Source organism: Chanos chanos, chromosome 11 (assembly GCF_902362185.1).
Source record: "Chanos chanos chromosome 11, fChaCha1.1, whole genome shotgun sequence".
Classification (NCBI taxonomy): Eukaryota; Metazoa; Chordata; class Actinopteri; order Gonorynchiformes; family Chanidae; genus Chanos; species Chanos chanos.
This window is the reverse complement of record NC_044505.1, coordinates 2,052,501-2,073,328: the sequence shown is the minus strand read 5'-3', so window position 1 is coordinate 2,073,328 and position 20,828 is coordinate 2,052,501. Positions and strand designations below refer to the sequence as shown.

The 20,828-nt window shown below is 44.9% G+C and overlaps 1 protein-coding gene across 1 annotated transcript in view; it reads right to left on the bottom strand.

The window, feature by feature from the left end:
* The window catches only part of lrba (LPS-responsive vesicle trafficking, beach and anchor containing), a 232,867-nt gene that overhangs the window by 60,618 nt on the left and 151,421 nt on the right, over window positions 1-20,828 (bottom strand). Inside the window, exons 40-43 of the mRNA XM_030787677.1 lie at window positions 10,432-10,549; window positions 9,867-9,969; window positions 7,625-7,740; window positions 6,458-6,570 (exon numbers count right to left, since the gene is read on the bottom strand). Of these exons, the coding sequence (XP_030643537.1) occupies window positions 6,458-6,570; window positions 7,625-7,740; window positions 9,867-9,969; window positions 10,432-10,549 (450 nt within the window). The remainder of the gene's footprint in view (window positions 1-6,457; window positions 6,571-7,624; window positions 7,741-9,866; window positions 9,970-10,431; window positions 10,550-20,828) is intronic.

The following is a 20,828-nucleotide window of genomic DNA, read 5'->3' as shown; positions in this document are numbered from 1 at the left end:
ATGTTTTTTGAACATCAATTGTTCTCAATGCTCTGCATTTTACAGGCTTTAAAAAAAAAGAGAAAAAGAAAAAAAAAACCCTGCAGCTAAAATCTGTCGCGTTCCACAGAGAGAGGAGAGTGCGTCGTGCCCAGGCAGAGAGAGAACGGAGTCTTATTCATCTGTAGCTAATACTCTGCTTGTCTGGAATGTGTTCTCAAATAACGACTCGGCTGAATTAATTCAACATTGATCTAAAAAAAAGCCCCCAGTACCAAACTGAATAAGGCCATTATTCAAATACTCATTTATACAGACCATTACAATGCAGGTCAATCTTTATCACTTTACCAATGACTCCCAATTCCCCTAGTCCACACACAGACACACACACACACACACAAACGTGCATATTCTCACAGACACACACACACACACACACACACACACACACAGACACAGAGTCCTGAGATCGATGGTAATGGAATTGATGGGATTCTTTAAAGTGAGTGCAGGCAGCGTCCGGATCGATCAGATTTCTCCCATATCTGAATGCTGTCGTGGGAAGGGCCATCCGGAATGATACTCCGGTATTGATCCCCACGGTGTTTTTACTGTAGCAGCATACAGACAGAGGGTGGGGACTATCACAGTGTCTCTTTATGCCTGCACACACAACACATACATTTGGCACTGTACTGATGCAGACCAATGTTTGACTCATCTAAGATCAGTGACGGTATTGAATATATTTTCTCTTTTCTTCTTTAAATCTCTTTCTATCCCTCTTGTTCTCTCTCTCTGTCACTATATCTGCAGTGTATTGTAGCAGTAGTATTGTGTGCATGTGCTGTGTGTGTATGTGTATGTGTTGTGAATGCGTGTGTGTGTGTGTGTGTGTGTGTGTATAAGTCTGTTGCCCCAGGGCTGACAGTGACACTCTGTCTCCTCTCCTGTGGCAGCTACGCTGCAAACACACGTTGAATTAAACATTACGCGATTGAACTGATTTATTGGGGTAATAACAGCGCCCTCATTAAAAAGAGAAAAGGGGAGAGAGAGAAGAATAAAAGGCATGTCTGTCATGACCTGGGCTCTGACTATGTGTGTGTGTGTGAGAGAGAGAGAGAGAGAACTACGTGTTGTTTGTGGCAGTAAATTACAGAGCCGGATGCGTGCCACAGAAGAGAGTGGGGTATAATCCAGTGCGTGTGAGAGGGCAGTATTTCAGGGGCATTCCCCGGCCGCAAAATGATGGAGTGAACGCAGCATATTGGCCTAATACGTCCTGGCAGCCTGGCCCAGTATTTCTCTGGCGACAGGTCAAATAAATGTTCTGTCTCCGGGTTTTTAATTAGACTGCGTATCTACGTACGCCGGCGGTACCCTCGTTTGTATCCTCGTGCCAGCCGACAACGACTCACCCCTTTCTTTTTTTTTTTTTTAATTTAATGCTGAAAAGTATATTTATATTTTTCTGCGCATGTGATGTGGAAGATTGGTAGCAGTTTTCACAGAGCCAGGGGAAGGATTTTCACTGCGAATGCTATCATTATCTTAAATTATTTAACTTGTTTACGAGGAAGCTTAGCGTGTTGCCATATGCCAAAACCCATTTATCAGATCAGGTCTGAAATATAGCCTTAGCATCTAATGGTCTATTAACGCAGTGAGAATGCTGGGAGGAACGGGTGCTTTCTCAAATCAATAAACCATTAGCTCCCTCTGCTTCACCATTACCATGGTCCAGGACGCCCTCCATATAAAACATTATTTTGGTTATGATCTGAAATGAAGCCTTAAATCTTCATCAAGGCCTTGTTGTTTTGAAATCCTCATTTTGGAACCGGTGTCATAAACAACAAGTTTATGTAAAACAAAAAACCAGATTAATACACTTACCACCCACCCCTGTGTACATTCTGACGCCTATGCATGCCAACACACGCACACACACACACGCGCGCACGCACACACACACACGCGTGCGCGCACACATACAGAAACACTTTAAAACCCACACGAACCTGCACACACACACACACACACACACACACACGTACACACACGCACTGGCGCGCACACACATACACGCACACACACACACACACACACACACATACAGACACACGCACACATACAGACACACTTTAAAACCCACACAAACCTGCACACACACACACACACGCATGCGTACACACACGCACTGGCGTGCACACACATACATGCACACACGCACACACTCCAAAAAAACAGCCCATCCTGAGCGAGGCAGCAGTGATATCTGTGCTGGTTGGTTTTGTGTTGTCTTATGGAGGTTAGGGTTTATGATAAGAGAGTCAGGGCGGGTCATCACTCTGGGACAAAAAAAGAACATAAATATACGCATGCGAGGCGAGGATGACAACGAGTGTGACACCACGTCCACGGCAATTTCACCTCGCAATGTCAGAGGTCTCACATGACCTGTTTCTATCAACGGAGTCGAGGACGCGTCACGCGCGGAGAACGAGGGCTCGGGGAGGTGAGGCGGGGGGCGGAGAGAGAAGAGAGATTATACGGGGAGCGGGATGGCCTTTTCCAGACGCGGTGGCGGTCCGACACGGTCCGCTGGTCAAACACTCGTATCGCTTTGTGTCAACAGCATTAATACAACTATCATAATAAAGGCTGCCCGGATTCACTGCTTCACACATGAAAGAGAGGAGAGGAGGGAGAGGGGAAGTAATGGGGAAGCAGAAAGAGGCTGCCCTCTCTCTCTCCCTCTGTTTCTCCCTGGGGCATGGAAGCTTGACTGAGCTCACAGGCTTGGCTGTCAAAACTCCAGCGGTCGGGGGGAGAGAGTGGTGGGGGGAGCTGGAGAGTCTCTCTGTCATGTTTTTACCTAGTGGGCAAAATGAAGTCCAAACAAACAGCAAAGGAGAATGAGAAAAACAGCCACAAACAAAACAGCAGAAGACTGGAGCAGGAAGTAACACACACACACACACACACACACACACAATATCCTCACAAACAGAGAAGAACTGTGTACGTTAGAGAGAGAGAGACAAAGGGTGAGAGAGAGATAGAGAATAAGAGTGTGTGTGTGTGCGACACACAGAGAGAGAGAGAGAGAGAGAGCGAGAGAGAGAGAGAGAGATTATGTGTGTGTGTGCGTGTGTGTGAGACAGAGAGAGACAGTGTGTTTGTGGTGTGTCTGTGAGTGAGCATATATGCATGTGTTACTGTATATATGTTTGCATGTGTGTGTGTGAGAAAGAGAGAGAGACAGAGAGAGAGAAAGAGTTTATGTGTGTGTGCACGTGTGTTTGTGTGTGTGAGACAGAGAGAGAGACAGAGTATGTTTGTGGTGTGTCTGTGAGTGAGCATATATGCATGTGTTACTGTATATATGTTTGTGTGTGTGTGTGAGAAAGAGAGAGAGAGACAGAGAGAGAGAGAGAGAGAAAGTTTATGTGTGTGTGCACGTGTGTGTGTGTGTGTGAGACAGAGAGAGAGACAGAGTGTGTTTGTGGTGTGTCTGTGAGTGAGCATATATGCATGTGTTACTGTATATGTGTTTGTGTGTGTGTGTGTGTGACAGAGAGAGAGTTAGAGAGTTTTTGTGGTGTGTCTGTGAGTGAGTATTTACGCATGTGTTAGTGTATATGTGTTTGTCTATGTGGTAAATCTCTGTAGCGTCTGTATGGTACCAGCTGTTGTATGAATGATAACATTGTAGCACTCTGATGTTTACAGTGTGTCTGGTGCCTGAGAACTCAATAATTCGGTTCTTGTTATTGCTTGTTTTGGATATGCTGATGCAAGACTTTGTAACTTTGTAAAAGAAACAAAAAACATACTGTCTCATCTTTATCATCAAGCTCTTCGCTCTAATTAGAAAAATCAAAACAACTCCATGCTTGCTTGACTCACTTATAAGACCTGAAAGAGTTCAATTCAATGAGGGATTTCACGTCTATTATGTGTGTATAAACTAAAACCATGTCAAAACTGACATATTGAGCTGCTACCCTTTGAGTGAATTAAAACAGTAAACAGTTTCCAAACCCAGAGAGATGAAACCACTCTGAGGACAAACCGTATCTGAGGACAGGCGCACGCCACCCTGACTAAGCAATAACAGGGACAAGTGTGGAAACAGGGACAGCACCTGGTAGACATGCAGACAGTCACCCGCCGTTGGGCTAGTTCACCTGGAGCTGTTATGAAACTTAAACGCGTGTAGTGCGAGGTTGCTAAACTGTCTGAACCAGGGCATCCGCTGGTCTGGTGCACTTCACTCTTTCCTCAGGCACGGCTCCTCCATTACCACGCAGTCCTGTGTTCCAGAGTGTTTTTACTGGCTGATTTATTTAGCCATTTTGTGGGGAACGGCAGGCGCCCTTTCGATCATTGTACCTTTAAAGTAATCCCCTGTCCTCCCTCCACTGGGCACCATTACAATGAATGGATGACCACTACACAAACGGGACTGGCATGCTTTAAAAGAAGCCTCCTCTGGAGAGTGTATGTGTGTGTGTGTGTGTGTGTGTTTGTCGAGTGGCTATGTGAGTGTACAGAGTGTGTGAATGCGAGTGTGTGTGTGTGTGTGTGTGTGTGAGCGAGGTTCTAAAGCTCCCTGATGGGGATCTGGTGGGTGTTCAGGAGTGCATTCTTTTGGATGAAAGCCAGTACGGTCTTTGGAAAGATGTGTTTACAAATCTGGTGAGAAACTGCTTTCCGTTTTTTCTTAATCCAGGTGATGCCTGAGAACAAATGCTCTGAGCGGCCCTTCGGGCTCTCCTCTCAGGGCAGAGAAAAAGATTTACACAACTGTTACTCAGGGATCTATTCTTTTTCTCTCCACAAATGCAGTAATTATCCGTGTCTTTAACTGTTTCACAGCATCGTATTCCAATCACTTTATTTGATTAATTCATTTGATTTTATTTCACTGATCTCGTTTACTGATTGGAGCAAGAAACAGTACTCTATCAAATTAAAACCCAAACTGCTGTGGTTTTGATCTTTAGAACAACAACAACAACAAAAAAAAAACAAAACCCAGAAAACAAAAGCACCACAGAGGCAGTGCAGAGACGAGAGAGCTGTGGGGTGAAGCCCACAGTGGTAGTGTGTGCAGTTAGTAATCAGGATGTCAGTGTGTGTCTATGGTGAAACCAACCAACTACATCATTAATTGGCTCCTAAGGGAGAGTGGTCAGCCAATCAGAGAGGGGGGAGGGGAGAGGGGAGAAAGAGAGACAGAGACAGGAGCAGAGAAAAGGGGGGGGGTGTCATTATCTGGCATCGCGGAGACATGCAGTGTCTAGTGTAAAGTGTAAATGGCCTAGAGTGCGTGCACACACACACACACACACACACACACAGAAAAAGAGAGAAAAAGAGAGAGAGAGAGAGAGAGAGCGCGCAATCATCCACTCCAGTGGCAGAGAGCTCTCTCCTTCAGTCTGGATTACACTAACGATGAGTATGCAGCCAAGAGAGGAATGAAGAGCATGTGTGTGTGTCAGTCAGCAGTCTGTCCTCAGGGCTTTACAACACACAGCTAACACAACCCAGTCTGCCTCACTGCACACCTGACCACATCACCATCAACAGCAACCACCCCCACCATCTGATATCCTCAAAAGCAGGCAGAGAGAAAAAAGCAGGGATGGGCCAGAGGGCAGAGTCAGTCAAAACTGACCAGTGACTGTTCTGAAACTCTGTATTCAGACACAGGATGAGGTTAGACTTCTGTGAGAAGAGACCTGGGCTTTGTTTTATGCGGGTTATGTGTTTCTGTTGAATTTGAAGTTGAATTTGATTACTGCGTGAGAAGCCAAGCTCTGCTGTTGTATTAGGAAGTTTTGTGAGCATTCGAAAAATATCAGCTACTGTTTAAAAGTGAGTGGAAAGCAAAAAAGGCAAAATCATAAAAACCCCAAACTCATCCTAATGTAAATCCAACAGCAGCACACTGTGTTATTCAGACTGTGCAGGACACTGTGTTATTCAGACTGTGCAGGACACTGTGTTATTCAGACTGTGCAGGACACTGTGTTATTCAGACTCTGCAGGACACTGTGTTATTTAGACTGTGCAGGACACTGTGTTATTCAGACTGTGCAGGACACTGTGTTATTCAGACTGTGCAGGACACTGTGTTATTCAGACTGTGCAGGACACTGTGCTATTCAGACTGTGCAGGACACTGTGTTATTAAGACTGTGCAGGGTAACCAGGGTAAGGTCATGATTTAAGTCTTTTGAGTTTGTGTGTGTGGATGTGTCCGCAGCTGTGTGTCTGTACCAAATGTGTATTTTTGTGTATACTATAGGTGTATGTGTATTGTATTGTGTATGTACTGTGTGTATGTACCATATGTGTTTTTTTGTGCACCCGTGTGTGTGTGTACTGTATGTTTGCAAACTGTGTGTGTGTGTACTGTGTGTTTGTATAGTGTGTGTGTGTGTGTGTGTGTGTGTACCTTGGACAGGTCTCTGAAATTGCTGGGCAGGGTGAGATCCAGTTCCTCAGACTCGTAATTGGTTATGACCCAAGGGAAGACAGGGTACTGGTTCAGATCGTTATAGGTCCGGCCTGGCCCGGTGAAAAAGACACGGTTAAAAACACACAGTTACAAACACACAGTCTCACAGTCTAATTTACATTCTTCTTCACCATCAGCTTACACCACTAATTAAAACCTGTCACTGTCAAAGAGATTTTCAATAAAAAAAAAAACAGTCTACATATTAAGGATCAAAACGTCTGCTTGGTACGCTAGATTAAACTGTGTAGAGATTAAGTGGTTTTTCTCTCTGAGGAAAATCCACTCAGAAAACAAATCCAGAGGAAAGACAGAAAAAGACTGATTTGCCAAGGTCCCATAATCTGCAGTAAAGCGAGGAGGAAGAGTTTAAAAAGCTGTGTTCATGGACAGACACACTGGTCTTTCTGTGGTTTCTCCAGTGCTGCTCTACAGTGTGAACACAATAGGCAGAGAACACAGACTACATCCTGGTTTACCACAGTCAGACCAAGCCACACAGACCTATAACACATTTATGATAAAGTCGTTACACAGTTATTACACATTAATGAGACGCATGAAAAACACTAAAACACTTTTATAGTCAATTAAGTGTGTGTTTGTGTGTGTGGCATTTGTGGAGAGAGAGAGAGAGAGAGAGAGTGTGTGTGTGTGTGTGCGCGTGTGTGTGTGAGTGCATGGGGGGGGGGGGGTCAAATAAAACAGAAGAGCGTGAGATGTTGTTAAATGTTGCTAGACATTACTGACTTTTGCTTAAAGTTTTCTGGCAAGTGGAATATGATTTCCACTGTATGACGTTGACAAATCACATTAGTAGGAAAGGGTGTACAAATACATCGACAGATAGAGGTATATATAAAACATATATAACATATGCTTATAGATATATTACATATAATATATACAATGTGTATAACACATGTAATGTATATATGCTGTTCATTTATTATTTATTAAATTATTTATAAATTATTGTCATGTGGACGTATTGGCAATGTAGTTGAAGAACAAGAGGTACTCAAAGTTGGAGATTTCTCTGCATTTTGTGTGTTTGTGTGTGTATGTGTGTGTGTGTATGTGTGTGTGTGTGTGTGTATGTACCAGCGATGGTGTTGAGGAACATGAGGTACTCAAAGTTGGAGATTTCTCTGCGTTGCCAGCGCTGGGTCATACTGGAGGCTTTGAACAGCTGTTTGGGACTGGCCAATGAGATTCTCCTGATGAGTGAAACACACCCACACACACACGCATGCACATACACGCACACACACGCGCGCACACACACATGCGCACACACACATGCGCACACACACACACAAACATACACACACAGGCTGTTACAGAAGTGTGTTGGAATATATATTGAAAGCATCACTGGGCAGGGAGAGAGCAGTGATTCTAAGAGAACAGCATGTCACTCAGACACCAACAACAGAAATAAAAAAACAAAAAACAAAAACAAAACAAATGAAAAGCAAAATGGAATTTTATGTATTATAAATAAGAATATAATAATTATATTACAAACATAATTTGCCAGAAGTACAAATATAAACATTTAAAGTGACTGTGAATATTTAAAACATTAAAACATTCAGGGATTTAAGATTCATTTTTCTAATTGAACAGTTCAGTTCCATAAGACCATTTTTCACTGTCCCAATGTTAAACCATCCAAACAACCTGCTTAACAGATCAGTGTAAACCACAAACACAAACTCAGTGTTCACGGCACTGGATCTCAGAGCCCGTGGGGCAGTGTGCTGAATGAAAACGCAGTAACAGTGTAACACACAGTGGCCGCTTCCTTTAGGAGGTGTAGCAGGGCCTGCTGGTGTGAACACAGCACGCACACACACACACACACACACACACACACACACAGGGACACACACACACACACACACACACACACACACACACACAGGGACTGCTGGAGCTGACAGCACACAGAGACGCAGAATAATGACACCCCACACCAATTAAAACAAAGTCAAATGGAGGTATTCATCACTGTCAGCCCGCGTGATTAGACTCATTTGGGCCTCTCTCTGATGTTTAATTCAACCTCTGGATGCTGGGACAACACTGCAGAAACAAACGCTGGAGCAATGCTAAGATAACACTGTGGTGACTCCTGTGGTGTGTGTTATGGGGAGGATAGATTCCCATGTGTGTTTGTGTGTGTGTGTGTGTGTGTGTGCTTTATGCGTGTGGGGCCACAGGGTGCCCAGTCTGCCAAAGCCTGACCCAGGCAGAGTGATGACATGAAACACACACAGACAGACAGACAGACAGACAGACAGACAGACAGACACACACACACACGCACATGTGCACACATATACAAGCACACAGACACACACGCACACATGCACACAGACACACATGCACACAGACACACAGACACACAAACAACACACATAACACAGAGCAGCTATCACACTTTCTATTCCTGCCCTTCTCACAAGGCCTGGGACATCCCCACGGAACTGCTGCACTCCCAGGGAATCTCAGCATTCCTGCATTCTCATCCAGCCCTCTCTTTAGCTGGGATACAGCCATGGACCCCTCCACACCCAGAGCCAGACTCAGCCCCGGTGCGCTGTGGACAGGAGAAGGCCAGCTCTGGCCTGAGGGCACGTTCCTCAGCCAGGCGTTTATTCCAGGGAAAAAGGGATAAATAAATGGAGGGAACTGTGTTTGTGTAAAGGTAATGAGGCTACACTAAACAACAGATACACTAAAGCCCTCTCTCTGACTCCGCCCCAAACCTTCACCTCGCCGCGTCAAGGCAAAACAGCCAGAGGTCTGTGTAAACCTCCACATCCCCTCCGCCACTGAACTAGAGCTGTGGACAGTCTGGAGGAGCATGGGAGCATGGGAGCAGGTCACAGAGGTGTGACGGTTTGGAAAGTTTGTACAGCTTGTTTTTTTGTGGGAGCACAAGGTCCCAAACACACACAGAGAATGAGAGAGAGAGAGAGAGAGAGAGAGGGAGAGAGAGGGAGAGGGAGAGGGAGATGAAAAAATATAGAGTAAAAAGATACAGGGTCGAACAGAGATTGTTTAAAATATAGACAAACAGTAAGATAGACAGATGGAAGGAGAAAAAAGACAGACAGCAAGTTGGCTACACAGACAGACAGATGGACAGACAAATAGATAGATAGATAGATAGATAGATAGATAGATAGATAGATAGATAGATAGATAGATAGATAGATAGATAGACAGATAGATAGATAGATAGAAGTGCAAAACACAGAGAACAGAGGACTCATTTGTGTATGTGTGTGTGTGTGTGTTTGTGCACGTGTATGTGTGTGTATGTGTCTCTCACCTGGTCTGTGGCAGCCCAAAGTTGGTGCCAACCCCCACTCTGGGCAGGCAGTGTACTACCTTCTTCACCGTGGCAGCGTCGGGGAAGTTGAACATCACAGCGGCTTCAGACAGACACAAACCAGTTCTATAAGATCTCACAGGTTTTCACCCAAAGCAAAAAACCTCATTCAAATAGCCACTCACACCCGACCCTGTTTTTACCATTAGCATAAACCCAGTTTATATGTCCAACAAAAACATTACTGAGCAATGACAACACCACAATTATTAATGATGATGTTTTTATTGTGTTTCATTGACTTGTATAAAGAGACATATTTATACACACACACACACAAATATATGTGTGTGCGTGCGTGTGTGTGTACATATATATATATATATACTTTTTGTGTTATGGCTTCATCTTTAAGCATAGAGGAACAATTCCTGGTTTAACTGAGCCATACAAAGTCATTCATCTGAGACACATGGTGATATTTCATCATTAATATGTGTAGTAAATCTCTATTTGATTGTACTCTGTTTTTACAGATGTGGTTAAAGAGAAAAGAGTTTCTTACTCCTGTTGGCCATGAAGATTTCCAGAGCAGTGTTCTGCAGGAGATAGCGGCGGGAGAAAACAGCTCTGATCTCTGTGAACAGCCATTTCCCATGCAAACCTTCTGTATAGGCCAAAATCTAAGAGAGAGAGAGAGAGAGAGAGAGAGGAGTGGATTAGAACTTGCTTGAGAGCAAGTGTGTGTGTGTATGTGAGACAGTTAATGTCAGAAGATTCTGAGAGTGAATGTGGGTGTATATATATATATATATGTGTGTGTGTGTGTGTGTGTGTGTGTGTGTTTGTGTGTGAGTGCGCACACGCACGTGTGTATGTGTGTGTGTGTGTGTATGTGTGCGTGTGTGTGTATGTGTGCGTGTGTGTATGTATGTGAGTGTGTGTATATACATACATATTTGTGTGTGTGTGTGTGTATGTGTGCGTGTGTATGTGCGCGTGCGAGTGTGTGTGTGTGTGTGTGTGTGCGCGTGCGTGCGTGTGTGTGTGTGTGTGTGCGTGCGTGTTGTCAGAGCACGGTGACTCTGTGTCGTTCATCACTGTGAGATCACCCTGTGGGGTGTAGTCTCAGCAGGATTAATGCGTATTATTGATCAGAGCTCGTGAAAGAGAGATTCTTTAAACGACAAAATGAGCCTCATTCACACTCTCTCAGAGAGGGCAGGGCAGACAAACACTTCACTAAAAACCAATCAGTACTCGCAACTGACAGAAATCAATCATTTTTATCCTCCTACGATTACTCGTGCAAACACTGTACAATCAAACAAAGCACCTTTACAATAACTCAATCCTAAATTACACACACTCACAAAACAGTAAACGCAGATCCACACAGTAACAGTGTGCTGATGTTCACACACTCATCTCGTAAAAACAGCCTGTCTGTAAACCACAGCACGGGCAGGAGTCAACTCTTGGTCTAAAGCAGTGAAAAAAAGCCAAAGGAGCCAAAACAGGCCATGGGCACAGCTCAGGTACATAACCACATCACCAAACATTCTCAGGTAAACAACCACATCACCAAACATTCTCAGGTAAACAACCACATCACCAAACATTCTCAGGTACATAACCACATCACCAAACATTCTCAGGTACATAACCACATCACCAAACATTCTCAGGTAAACAACCACATCACCAAACATTCTCAGGTAAACAACTAAACCACCAAACATTCTCAGGTACATAACCACATCACCAAACATTCTCAGGTAAACAACCACATCACCAAACATTCTCAGGTAAACAACCACACCACCAAACATTCTCAGGTACATAACCACATCACCAAACATTCTCAGGTAAACAACCACACCACCAAACATTCTCAGGTAAACAACTACACCACCAAACATTCTCAGGTAAACAACCACATCACCAAACATTCTCAGGTACATAACCACATCACCAAACATTCTCAGGTACATAACCACATCACCAAACATTCTCAGGTAAACAACCACATCACCAAACATTCTCAGGTAAACAACCACATCACCAAACATTCTCAGGTAAACAACCACACGACCAAACCTTCTCAGGTAAACAACCACACGACCAAACCTTCTCAGGTAAGACACTGTTCCCATAATGACAGACCTGAGCACACAGCCAGAAGGGTGGTGATGATAGTCAGAGAGTATGTGAAGTGAAGTCTTCCTCAGTGTGTGTCACACAGTGAAGTCTTACTTAGTGTGTGACACACAGTGAAGTCTTCCTCAGTGTGTGACACACAGTGAAGTCTTCCTCTGTGTGTGACACACAGTGAAGTCTTCCTCGGTGATTCAGATGAGATTTAATTTCATCTTTAGCTCTGGTGGTTTTTGTCTCACCCACTAACCCTCCTTAGCACACATCTTTTTTTTTCCGGGGGGTTGGGGGGGGGGGGGGGGGGGTTGTAATCATAACAGGGTGTTTTGAGGGGGAGAGAGAGAGAGAGAAAGAGAGAGAGAGAGAGAGAGACAGACCACATCACCTAAACCTGAAGCCTTGGGGAGGCAGGAGGGATTGCATTAATTAGAAATATTCAAATGAAGCTAGAGATAACACTCACACTAACCTTAAACCTGCTCATTAGAATGAAACACAGAGCAGACGAGACAGAAGGAGAGTCAGACACAGAATGAAAGAGAGAGAAAGAGAGAGAGAGAGGGAGTGTGAGAGCGTGCACACGTGTTTGTGTGTGTGTGTGTGTGTGTGAGACATGGAGAGAAAGAGAGTGTGAAAGTGTGTGTATGTGTGTGCGTGGGTGTGAGTGTGAGCCTGAGAGAGACACAGAGAGAGAGAGAGAGAGAGAGAGAGAGTGACAGAGAGGGAGAGGAACAGCTGGGTCCCTGGCTGAGAGGAGTTGAACCCCTGCCTCACTTCAAAGTCTCTTGAGTTCAATTAAATGTGGATTAGGCGGAGGCGTCCCATCGCCGTGGCAACACCGTCCACGCTGCTGACAGCGCCCGACGACAAGGGTACCTGGCTTCCCCTCCTGTCAGATGGTTGTCCAGGAAACTGCATCCCAAGCTCCCCTACCCATGGCTCAGATGTGTTGGTGTGGATTGCACTGTGAGTGCGTGTCAGGGATGAGAGCTAAGTGGACTCATTCATACCCTCATTCGTATCTGCAGCATTCATTTGTGTGCCTTTGGTCTTACAAACACAGATACAATCACCTCTGATACAATTAACCTCCGTCTAAGCTGTGTTAATGTAGTTACATCGCGTGACCCGCTTACCCGACAGAGCATGACACACTCTCACACGCGCGTGCGCGCGCACACGCCTGTGCAGACTCACTAATAGACAAACACCATGGCCAAGGACAAGCGATGTCTCAGATACCAACCATTTTACACAGTCAGGATCTCAGTCAGGATCTCAGTCAGGATCTCAGTCAGGATCTCAGTCAGGATCACAGTCAGGATCTCAGTCAGGATCTCAGTCAGGATCTCAGTCAGGATCTCAGTCAGGATCTCAGTCAGGATCTCAGCTCGTTTAAAACGTCCTTAACGGTCTCTCCTCGTGAGCTGCCCTTTTTTTTTTTTTTTTTTGAAAAACAATACATTGCTTTGGATATCATGTATAAACCATCATTTGCGAAATACCTCACATATTACTGAATTATTTAAGGTAGTATGACATATTATAAGACACAGAATGACCGGGCTGTGTGAGAGTTGAGAGGAGTGGACTCTGGGTTCAGTGGGGAAGCATCATCTGAACTCCACATTTTCACTTTGCCACCAAGACCAGCAGTTATACACATCAGCCAAAGAGACGAACTTTAACCCATAAACCACTCCATCTCTATAAGCTCACAATGTCAAAAGTGTGTGTGTGTGCATGGGTGAGTATGTGTGTGTGTGTATTGATAGCTGTAACAGACTGCAGTGATATCTCATTCATTTCAGTCCAATAATCCTCAGAACAGCCAATTACAAAAAACTCGACACATTTTTACCCCTTTGCAGATGAAAAGGCTACAAGAGTATATGTGCGTGTGTGTGTGTGTTCGTGTGTGTGTGTGTGTGTGTGTGTGTGTGTGTGTGTGTGCGTGCACATGACCTGTTTGTCCACAGTCCTGGCCTAAACTCACTGCAAACTCAGGAGAGAGTGTCACAACAAAAAGCTGACCCACAGATGGGCAGACGGACATCATCCCTAAGCTCCGAGTTCACTGAAACCTCCTGTGACAGTGAGGTGACCAGTATGAGAAGACACACTAGCATGGAGAGACCAAGTGCATGGCCAGAACTGAAGGCAGTGCAAACATAATCACACATTAAAGATGGACCTTTCTACTCTAATGGCACTCTACAGAATTCTTTAGCATCTATGTTGCCTTGTTCATATTAGAACAGTCATTCAGATGGATGATAAGATTCAGAATAAAAATAAATATAAAAATAAAAAGCATGTGAAAATAAAGAGCATTTACTTTCAAAGCCACGAGGACAGAAGCCAAAGAGACAACAAAGGCTGTTCACATATCAAATTTGCACACATATATGTGTGTCTGTGTGCGTGTGTGTGTGTGTGAGAGAGAGAGAGAGAGAAAGGGAGAGAGAATGAGAGAGAGAGAGAGAGGGACTGGGAGCCACTGGACCTGTTTGGGGTGTGTGTGTGTGTGTGTGTGTGTGCGTGTGTGTGTGTGTGTGAGAGAGAGAGAAGGAGAGAGAATGAGAGAGAGAGAGAGGGACTGGGAGCCACTGGACCTGTTTGGGGTGTGTGTGTGTGTGTGAGAGAGAGAGAGAGAGAGAGAGAGAGAGAGGGACTGGGAGCCACTGGACCTGTTTGGGGTGTGTGTGGTAGTGGCTCATTTCTGAGTGCTGTCATTTGTCTCTGTCAGCCTGAGAAACGAGCTGGCGATGAAGAGGGACACATCAAGACACACACACACACACACGCACACACGCACACACACACACTCACAAACACACACTCACAAACACACATACACAAACACACACACACACACACACAAAGAGCACCATCTTGCATGGTGACAAAAGCGACAAGGACCCCTCCAAGTGCGAACGACACCCCTGCGTGAGACAGAAACACCAGGGACTGCTTCTCAGGAGAGAGCATTCAGCTTCCTCTGACAGAACCCAATGAAATTTAATTGAAAACGCTCCAAAAAAAAAAAAAAAAAAAAAAGGCGAGGATGGGAGAGGAGAGGAGAGGAGAGGAGTGAAAACTATCTAAGCGCTCGTTCCCCGCTAAGATAAATGAGTGTCTGAATATCATTCTCTGCTGGAAAGGAGAGGCACTTGTGTTTAGACTCTGATAAGGAAGCTCGCAGCGTGGAAAAGGAAACCAACGTCTGAGATGGAATCCCTGTCGCGTCTAAAACCCGCGCTAAACGAGCTTTAAAACGCCCCATTAGAAACGAGGTAACAGATGGAACGCAGCAGCCTGAAAGTACTGCGAGTTTAAATGAAAAAGAGAGAGAGAGAGAGAGAGAGAGAGAAGGAAGGAAAAAGCCTCACATTTTGAGGCTTGGTTTAATACGGCATGTGTCTTTGGAGCAAAATGAGGTGATTGAAGTTCAATTTGTATGCTGTTATTAGGCGTTTCCGCGTGGTCGAGCGCGTTAAGGAGTAATGGATGAGGCATTTATTATTACCTTTGGTCCTGTGAAGTGGTGAGGGAGATAAGGTGATGAAATTAATGAGGAGGAGGAAGAGCGGTGATCAATCAACATCAAAAACGGCACGCCGCCAGCCGCTGGGAATATTGGAAAACTTGATAGAATTCATGGGAGAGAAATAGGGGGAGACTTATCAGAGAGGAATTACCTCTACTGCTGCTGCTGCCCCCCCACCACAAAAAAAAAAAAAACAACACAGTTAACACCTGCACCCCCCTACCCCAAAACAGAAATGTATGGGCGCTCACTCTTTTCTCTCTCATACACACACACTCACACACACACAATAGATGACCTTGAGGGCTTTAAAACTGTACTGAGACAAGTGTGTGTGGGTGTGTGTGTGATTCTATGAGTATACGTGTGTGTGTGTGTGTGTGTGTGAGTGAGTGTGTGTTTCTATGAGTATGCATGTGTGTGTGTGTGTGTGTGTGTGAATGTGTGAGTGTGTATGTGCGTGTGAGTGTGTGTGCACATGTGTGTCTGCGTGTGTGTGCACATGTGTGTCTGCGTGTGAGTGTGTGTGTTTGGCTCCATCCACGCTGGTGATTGCATTGGGTCAGTGTTTTGTAACTGTCTGCATCTGAGTGTTTGCACTGGTGTCTGTGTGTGAATGTTTGTATGGTTCAGTGTGTGAGTGTTTGTGTGTGTATGGTAGGCACACATTAATCAAACCTGCAGGTGTCTTTTCTCACTTGGGCTCTGGGCTGTAACTACGGTTAAAAAATAATCCAACGCATTCAGAATTACCTCACTCCCCATGGATGCCTTTACGCATACTGCTGCAGAGACCTCATAACCCACTCAAGGAACGCTCTAGAATATATTTGCTCAAATTCAACATTACAGATGCACAAGTCCAGATCTGCAAGTATGAATATTAGCAGATGCAGAACTGGGAGATGTGGGGGTTCATTTAGCACTAAAATGATGACTGGAGTGTTCGATGAAAGAAATGGTCCACCGCTGTGGCAAACGGTGAGAGCTGATTGGACGTGACCATGTTTTGCAACGCCCTGTTCACATTCAGTAAACACGGTGTTAACTAAGGGAGGATGATTTCCGACAGCAAACCGACGCACGGTCCACGCGTCCGACTTTATCACGGTAAAGCAAATGAGAATGAAGTCCGCGGCTAATGCGGGTAGACGTGCCTACGTGTTTCATGACAAGCCATCTTTCCCGCTCGTGCACATAACGTAATGGCCTCTGTTTGTGCCCTCACTCGTCTGAAATATATAAGAAAAAAAAAAAAAAAAAAAAACTACCCCCACCTCCACATCCACCAACATGTCATCCACCATCAGTAAACGAGTTCATCAGGCTAACGAGGGGGCGGACAAATCTGCCAGCTAACGAGATTTGGCCTGGGACTTGGCTCTAATCGAGGCCCTGGTCCACGGGCTCTCCTCTACCACTCTGGAGCCAATTAGCCAGGATTTGTTGTTGCCGTTTTGACTGATAGCGAGAGAAAGGAGAAGCAAAGAGGAGGGGAAGAAAACCGTGTCACTTTTTTTTTTTTTTGTGCTTCTCACTTTCTGTCTCCTTGATGCTGACGTTTCAGGGAAAAAGGACGAGAAAAACATGCTCTAATACAGGCCAAATGAAAAAAACAAAAAACGAAAACGTGATTCACAGGGAGGCTCAGCTGGATTTTTTGGGGGGGGGGGGATGGGGGGGTAAAGAATGTGTTCCCTTGATGAGAACTGAGCATCACGAGATCCGGTAATTGTGTAAAACACATGATCACTCGCTCACAGCACAAGTCATCCAGAAAGAAAAGAGGTAAGAAAAGAAAAACCATAGCATCTGGAGACAATGTTGTATATTAAGAGGAACAGAGTTATATATGCTAAAAACAGACTGGGAAACTGTTATCACAACACGCTCTTGAGTCACTGGTATATGATTGATGGACACTGTTGTTCTACCCTCTTGTAGGGGATTAAAATCTTTGCTTAACAGGAATGCTCGGTGTACCTGCCTCATGTGAAGCTAAACAAACCACAGCCTAGTCAAATAAACGCTAGCCAGAGGTGGCTAACGCTAAGAAGTGCACAGCGAGAGAACAAACAGATCCAGGCTAGTTCTGAGTGTTAAGTAAAGTTGTGCAGACCCTTACTGAAGCATTCAAGCCCCTTTTGAGGGGGCATTTAGTGTGAGTTTAGCTTAATGGGGATTAAACCCTTTTTTGTTCCACTCCAGTGTGTTTGCCAACAGGTTAGCCTTTTCACTTTCCCCTTTCTTTTGGTGCTAGCAGCTTAGCCTTTCAAAGCGTGAACAAAAAAAAAAAAAAGAAAGAAAAAAAAAGAGAGAGAGAGAGAGAGAGAGAGAGAGAGAGAGAGGGAGGGAGGGAGAAAAAAGAGAGAAAGGTCTTGTGTGGATTTAGAAAAATACCAGCAAGCTCTGGGGGTTAATTGCAAGAGAAGAGAAGCCTTTAACGCATTGACTCATTAAACATTTAGCTTCTCTGTAGAGGCTGAGCCAGGGGGGGGGGGGGGAGGGGGGGGGCAGTGGGGCTCAAAGAGGCTCCAGCGGGACTTCACTAATAACTTGATGGCATGCTCGCCCAGAGGTAACGTTAATGGTCGAAGTGGGGTTGAGTTATGGGTACAGGCACACAAACATAAAGCTACGCCTTCTGCAAGCTCACAAAGAACACTCAATCCTAATATAGAAATTCTGACTGTACCCAGCTCCACGGCCAGTGTCCAACCTTTAAGGGTCAAGAAGAAAAGTGTTTTTTGTTTTTTTTTTTCCTCTTCTTTTTTTTTGGTAATTACAGAAGGGCTAGGGATCAGGGGAGGAATCCACCCAATCCTCCCTCCCTCCCTCCCTCTCCCTGGCTGAAAACCCCATTCAAATGCAGCATTTCTCCGTCCTAAGAGAAGATTTAAGACGCTTTAACCCCGGGGCCGAGGAGGGCAGCCACGGTCAGTGTGGAGCAGTGGCAGAAGAAAAGACAGGATAAAGGTGACATAAGTGAGGAGAACGGAAGCGTGAAATTCGGCAGACAGTCGCAAATCGGCATGGCTCCCCTTTTCTTCCATTCATCTTCGGCTTCAAGCGGCCGTTAACGGCTCAAGAGCCAGGCAACAAGTAGACGTGGGCTCGGCTACGGCTTATGTGACACTGACGCCTTGGCGCCAAGGACGCTATCCCGACATTCCGAACGGCTCATTTCGCTAAAATCAAAACTCATTTAATCAAGACACAATACCTCAAGACTGTACGGCTGCTCAAGTCAATGATGATTTCCAACATGATGTGCCAAATCAAAGGTTTTCAAATCAAATAGTGATCCAGGAGGTACATTTTCATTGATCTGACATCCAACTCATCCAGCAAAGGTTTTCTCAGGGCATCAATCAGTGGCCAAGAATTAAAGGGGGGAGCTCTACAGCACCCAAACCTGAAGGGGTGCTGAGAAAATCGGGGTGACAGCAGGCCCACAATGCCATGCGGGCAGAGGTTCTGACATATTGTATGCTGGTGATGCCGCATTGAGACTCTGGTTAATATCAGACAAGGTTAGAGCCTCAACCAATGACCGTCACAGTCACAATCTGCTTTACGATCAAGCCTCTACTCCAAGGGACTGCTCTGTGCTTACAGAGGAGTGGAGTCCCCCCTAATCCCTCTATTGTCCAGGTCTTAATTGGATTGAGAAAAGGGAGGCGAGGAGGGGTGTACCACGGACCCCTTTTCATAGCAGGGGGGTGGGGGGCTACCGTTTCTCTCAAGGAATCCTACGAACTTTCAGGACACTGAAAGATGAATGAAGCTGAGGTACTATTTTGGTACACTGTCCCTTTAAGAAGGTGAGCAGTGTTAATGAGTGACCTTCACAGCAGGTACATGTGTGCACAGGACTACGAGATAAGTCCTGAACCAGTGCAGATAAAAACTCTTTTTGGTAGTCCACTACTGTGAGCTTAAAGAGGACACTGGGTAAGCTCTGTCAGAGGTCTCATCCCTGTGTAACTTTTACATTTACAGGGTAACAGAGGAAAAGAATCTTTCAATTCCACATTTTATTATAATTCTCCTGAACTTTGAAAACAAGCCAAACACATCAGTAAATGCTCAAATGCCGGTGAAGTCCATGTTTATGAGCCAGATGCAAGTTCATTAAGTCATTTCAGTCAGTCTGAGGGAACATCAGCACTTTTCTAGGTTAAGTCATGTTAGTCAGGTCCAGAGAACACTCAGCACTGTTCAAGGTTAAGTCATTTTAGTCAGGTCCAGAGAACACTCAGCACTGCTCTAGGTTAAGTCATTTTAGTCAGGTCCAGAGAACACTCAGCACTGTTCTAGGTTAAGTCATTTTAGACAGGTCCAGAGAACACTCAGCACTGCTCTAGGTTAAGTCATGTTAGTCAGGTCCAGAGAACACTCAGCACTGTTCTAGGTTAAGTCATGTTGTTAAGGTCCAGAGAACACTCAGCACTGTTCTGGAACAGCCCTATTTATAGTCCCAGCACAAGGGAGAGTTGTTGGCTCTTCCTCCTTTATAAACTCCTCTGATAGGTCTTGAAGTCTGAGTTTGAGTTGAGTCTGATTCAGGTTTTGAGGTCTGAATTTCAGAATTCAGTCCCTGAATTATCCCGATGGAGGGCAGGAGAGGGTAACGAAAAATGGTGATATGCAACAAAATGAGAAATTAGATACCACATTTCGAAGTGTTAGTGGTCGTTGCGCGAATCTAAATACACACACAGACACACACACCCACACAAACGCAGACGATAAGATAATAGCTAACAGATCTGGCCATTGTGGAGAATGTGCTAAAGACAGAAATGAAGGCTTGTTGTGAAAGGAAAATAAAAAAACCTACTCAGCAAAGAGACATCAGGTCAGTACTGTACTCACCTGATCACAAACCGTCATGTTACCACATAAAACGTGTTTTTATACATTTAATTTTGTGACAGATTTTTTTTTTTTTGTGAAGCATTTGCTCAAAGAGGTTCTTGCTCTAATTGTCACCTAAGAAGCTGTCACAGCTCGACGCTCCCTGGCGGTCCCCATGGTGACGCCATTTGGGCCAGACTTAAAGTATCATTAACTCCGACAGCCTGGGCCGCTCTGGCATTGCTGGACTCAAGACTCAACCAGTTACAGAACACTGCCACGGCCCCTCCTCACTGCCAACCACATACCATCAGCACATTAGCTCTGTGCATTAACAAAGCTTTCCTCCAGATGTGCACACAAGACATCGCAAACATTTCCCTCCTTCTTAAGCT